The following is a 5,144-nucleotide window of genomic DNA, read 5'->3' as shown; positions in this document are numbered from 1 at the left end:
GGGGTTTGGCAGGAAACAGCCAGGAGGGAGACAAACCGGGAGAAGAACCTTTGTTTGGCTGAGTCCTGTCATATGGGGCATTTGTTTCCACCTACAAGCATTCTCTGAATCCATCCCTGGTGTAAACAAAAACTATCTCTGCAATTATTCATAATTCAGTAGATGTCTTCAGCAAACAACTGACACACAATTACTAACATGGGGGCATTTTTCATTTTATCGCAGTCATCTCATTTACGGAACAAATAAGTAAGTTAGACTATCAAACTCATTGAGATTTACCAAAAAAAAGTTAAATATTTATTGGTCTTTTTTTAATACTTTCCATACATTTGCAAGTTAAGGTCAACATGGAATACGTTGGGATATCAGGTGAATGTTATCAATTCATTATGTGTTGCCGCATAAACCTGTCCTCACTGTTTGAACACAATTGTTATGCCGGAACAGATATTATTTCCCTCGCCCAAAAGTAAACAAAGTATTCAAAACTGAACCAAACATCTTAACGTACAAAATTAATTCAACATATTGTACACATTCACACAAAAACTGGAATAGACTGGCTCCCCGTGGCACAAAGCTGGCCATCAGCCAACTCCATAGTGTTTTTTTAAATTGTTTTCTTCTTTATTTTATATCACTGCTGCGGTTTGTGCCTTATTGCCTTACAAATGGCTGTGGAAAGGGTAAGAAAAGACATTGTTAACACACAATTGTCCACAGTTTCCCACCTTCAGAATTCCCACCTTGAGAATCAGTAAAATACAGCAAGGGAATCTGTTCTGACTCAGCTCATGATGCTGCGGTTCTCTGTCCCTTTACGGTTGCTTACCATATGTTTATCTTCCCTTTTATTTTACAAAAATTACCATAGAAAATAAATACAAATATTTTTTAACAGTGTAATTTTTCATATGCTCTACACATTTTTATTTTCTTTTTTTTTGTACTGCACCAACAATGGGGCAAAGCAGTTGCTTTTTGTAGTCTCGTCCTTTGTAATGTCCTTTGTAATGTTCCCTTTTTTGTTCCTGTAGCACGTAATACCAGTTTGTTACTGTTATCAGTGTAATTGGGGCAATAATAAATATAGAAACAAATAAATAAATAAATAAATAAATTTCCCTCCTTTTAAATACAAGTATTTTCCTCTGTTCGCTGAATCCTAGATTAGGACTGCTGTCCCTCTTACTGTCATATCTTATCATGAAGGTTTTCCTTTTAGGAAACAGCTTCACGCTAAGTTTTTTTACTGTCCAACTTTCCCATAATAGTACTAAAATAACAGTTAAAAACTGAAATCCTTAATTTTCAAATGGGGGTAGGGATGTAAAAGAAAACACAAACTAGTCCAAATGGGTTTAAAGCCTGCACGTAGAAACTTTCAAAATAATATCAAGGGGCGGTACTCTAGCTTCATTGAGTACACAGATTTCACTCTGATAGTGACAGTCGAGTACCAGAGGGAGCTAGAAAAAGGAGAAGAGAGTTTAACTGTCTCTCTTTAGATAAGAAGCTGTGCTAGGACCCATCCTCCTCACGGTTTCCTGGCGCGTAGTAGCCTGCGAGTTGCCTGAAGCGGGGTCCCCAGTCATGGAGGTAAGAGAAATCCTGCTCCGAGGTGTTCGACAGTGTGTGGATTGAACTGAGTGAAAGTGCAGGTGAGCTGGCGCCTTCAAATGCGTATGTCTGGAAGGAGTCATACGGCGGCACCGTCAGATCAGCGTCAGCCTGCTCCACTTTTTTTCGTATGTAGCCTTTGAACAGAGAGAAGTCTGTTGTTGCTGCTGCTGCTGTTGCTCCGTCTGCACCAAGGCTCACTCTGTTCGCTTGAATCCACTGTGGCAGCGAACGGATGTCCGGGCCAGAATCGCAAGTCTTGGCCTCTGGGAAGTCATAGAGGTTCCTCAAAGCACTCATGTCGTATGCCTCGGTGTCCTGCTCCCCGCCACCCTCGTCATTGTACTTGATGACATTATCCCTCATGTCCTCCTCGTCCTCTGCCATCCTCTGGCCTTTCCTGTGGCGTTTCAGCGTAAGGATGAGCAAGACAAGAACTGAGGAAGCAGGAAACAGGAGAAAAAAAAAAGAAGAAATAAAGGATCACACAATAATTCTTGTTTAAATATTAATAAACTCAACAGCGTTATGATAAAGTCTAGAAACACGCTGTATGTCTTAGCACTGGTACAATACCACACACGGTTTAATGTCGCTGTATTTATTTTATTTTTTAATATTTAATAAAATGAGATAAAACCTGTGACTTCAGGTATTGATAGCAGTTTAAAATATCTATATTTTTGTTTTGTCAGATAGCAACAGTTATTCATAAACAACTTTGTGTTGAAAATAAGGTATTAATTTTAAATAAATGAAGTAAAACTAATTAGTCTGTTTTGCAATTTTATATTGGCAAGTTAAGATTTTGTTAGTTAAACATCAGTTATCCTTTTTTAATGTATTGATGACTAAGCAAAGTAGACATTTTATTCTGCCCTTCTACTCCACATGCCAGTTTAATGAATAGTTCTATTTAGCTTATTGAACAATAACCAATGAGCATTAAGTAAATGTCATAGATAAAAATAAATTTGAGAATCTCTTACTGTGAGTCATTCTCACTGATAATAGATAGAGGTGAGAGTTTTAGCCTGTAGTTGCTTCGTTTGATTGGCAGCAGAATTTGTTTCCAGAAGCTAGCTATCGACTGTGTCACTACATAACCACAATTGGAATACCCTTTCCCCCCCTCTTTTTTTACTCCCTTAAAGAAGTACGGTGAGTAACTACTTGAAAGAGATGCCAATGAAGTGACATTTAGATACATCATCAAGAAGTGAGCACAATGAAACTTAGAGAAAAGATAACCTCTTGCCAAAAACAACAATCCAACAGATATAAAAAGATCATTTATTACAATGAAGACTGAAATAACCCATCACACACCAATCTAGGCACAACAAAAAAATAGACATATTTATTTCAAGACTAAATTAGACTAACAACATTGCATAGGTTTGGTTTGCAGCGCAAAATAGCTCTATACATGTATAATTTATTCATGCATTTTTCTAATCAAGATAAAAAAAAGAACATTTTGGGATAAAAGTTTGAAGAATGTGCAAATATGTTTCTGTTTCCAGGAAGTTCATTTAATTCAAATAAATGCCCTAAAAATTGAGAGTGCAGCTGGAAATATTTGACCAAAGTAAAACTCTTTGCTGGTCTTTAGTGTGAATTTTATGGAGAATCTGTGATTGATAATGTTGTTCTCCGTTTACATTGTTTGCTGGGCACCAGTGGGGAAGCGGAGTCTGTGACCATTGTGCTTATTCTTCTCCGCAATGAATGGACCCGATTAATTGCCACGAGACTAAAGAAAAAGTCATGGTTTGAGGTAATCTGTGGCACACACACTGATGCATACTAAACAAGCCCTAAGACAATTACTCTAAATTCACTCTAATGAGAAGAGTAACAGAGGGTGGAAAACTTCTTGTTTTTTGGTTCCGTTTAGTAAATTGTCTCAACGTGTGTGACATTATGGGTGATTCTGATAAAAAGACAAAAGCCTTCATCTTTAATAAGTGTCACTGAGCAAACCTAAAATCTTACAAACCAAAATAAAAAAAAATACCTAGTAGATTTACATGCCTTTGGAAATGTCAATAAAATGCTGCATAAATAAAATATATTTCTGTGAAAACCATATGTACCTGTGTATAGCTGACTTGTGTCTATACAATGCTGATACCCATGTGTACAGATGTTGCGATAAGTGTTCCTGACAAGACAGTTAATTTCCCCTTGGGCTGCGCTGGTTGCCCTCATGCGGGACTTCATCACAAGCAGATGGGAGGTAATTGGAATGGATGCATGCAGATGCTGCAACGCAATAAAATGGATTCATCACATCAGGCCTACATAGGAACTGATGGAGGGACTGTTTGTTTGTAAGGTAATTAGGCAGAAATTTGTTTTCATTTTTCTCATCATACAGCAATTGATGTAATAAAGGTGGTCCAGCCTCTGGAGAAAGAGAAAGCTGGCCAGCGTATTAGTCATTGTGTGCGCCATATGAGCGCACATACATATATAGAAAAGGTGAAGCGCATATGATGTGCATACAAATAGTGGTGCATGAGGAAAATGGATTGTAACGCGGCAAATACAAATATGGAGTGATTTGTCATTTGCACTTAAGCAGTTTGTGTGTTTGTGCATGATGTAAGTAAGTCCATGAGAAAAGTGTTGTGTGTTATACTGCAGAGATAATGAGATTGCTGTAGTTTGCCTGATACCTTAGTTGTTATTCAGACCACATGGCAGTTGTGAAAACATGGTTTTCCCTGGTATTTTGACCATTGCTGCTCCGAGACTTTCATGTCGGCATGATGAATAGTAAAATGTGTGGCAACTTAAGCAGTCCTTCAGTGCTTTGATGAAACATACTGTATATTTTTTTTAGAATTTAGAATGGTATGGCACAATAGCCGCAGGTTCAAACTCAGCTGGGACTTTTTTTATATGTAGTTGTATGTATGATTATACTTGTAAAACCATGGGATCAATTAATTCCATCAAAAAATGATCAAAGTAAAATTGTTAAAGACATATGAAATTGTTTAATTTGTATCTGTATGAGTTACTGTTTGAGGGGTTGAACTTTGTAAATAGGAGCAGATATAAGAATTTTTTTCTTCATCTGCTACCTTTCATTTTATTTGATTTGCATTGTTTTGTTGTATGTAATGTGTTTTGTATTTTTAATGAAATTAATAAACTATATATATATATATATAGTTAATACCCCAAAATAAAAAACAAAAGGGATGGAATAAAACTATGGAACTAGCATTAATAAGATATACTGGTACCACTGCATTTAACATGGCAGCATTTCAGTATCAGAGGAAATCTGAAAACCCCCATAATGTTATTTTTCTGTTACCAAGGACACTGTTTTTTTTCCACTTCACAAACTGTCATCATTTTCTTTCTAGTACACGGCCTTGCTTTCTACTAGTCTAAAGGCTGAAAAAGAAAAAATAAATCAACTTTTGCTACTGAAGGGATGCTATCTAGCACAAACCCAAGACACTCTACCAATAACTATATATATATATATATATATATAG

General features: G+C 36.6%; 1 protein-coding gene across 2 annotated transcripts in view; it reads right to left on the bottom strand.

The window, feature by feature from the left end:
* Positions 1 to 271: 271 nt before the first annotated feature.
* cdh22 (cadherin 22) overlaps positions 272 to 5,144 on the bottom strand; it is a gene marked incomplete at its 5' end in the record, with an annotated part of 60,851 nt that continues 55,978 nt past the window's right edge. For both annotated transcript variants that reach the window (XM_014008610.1, XM_014008611.1), the window contains 1 exon segment: positions 272 to 2,060. In XM_014008610.1, the coding sequence (XP_013864064.1) occupies positions 1,525 to 2,060 (536 nt within the window).

The sequence above is a fragment of the Austrofundulus limnaeus genome, unplaced genomic scaffold (genome assembly GCF_001266775.1).
Source record: "Austrofundulus limnaeus strain Quisiro unplaced genomic scaffold, Austrofundulus_limnaeus-1.0 Scaffold51, whole genome shotgun sequence".
NCBI classification, from domain to species: domain Eukaryota; kingdom Metazoa; phylum Chordata; class Actinopteri; order Cyprinodontiformes; family Rivulidae; genus Austrofundulus; species Austrofundulus limnaeus.
The sequence above is the reverse complement of the archived record's forward strand: the minus strand, read 5'-3'. Positions and strand labels throughout refer to the sequence as shown.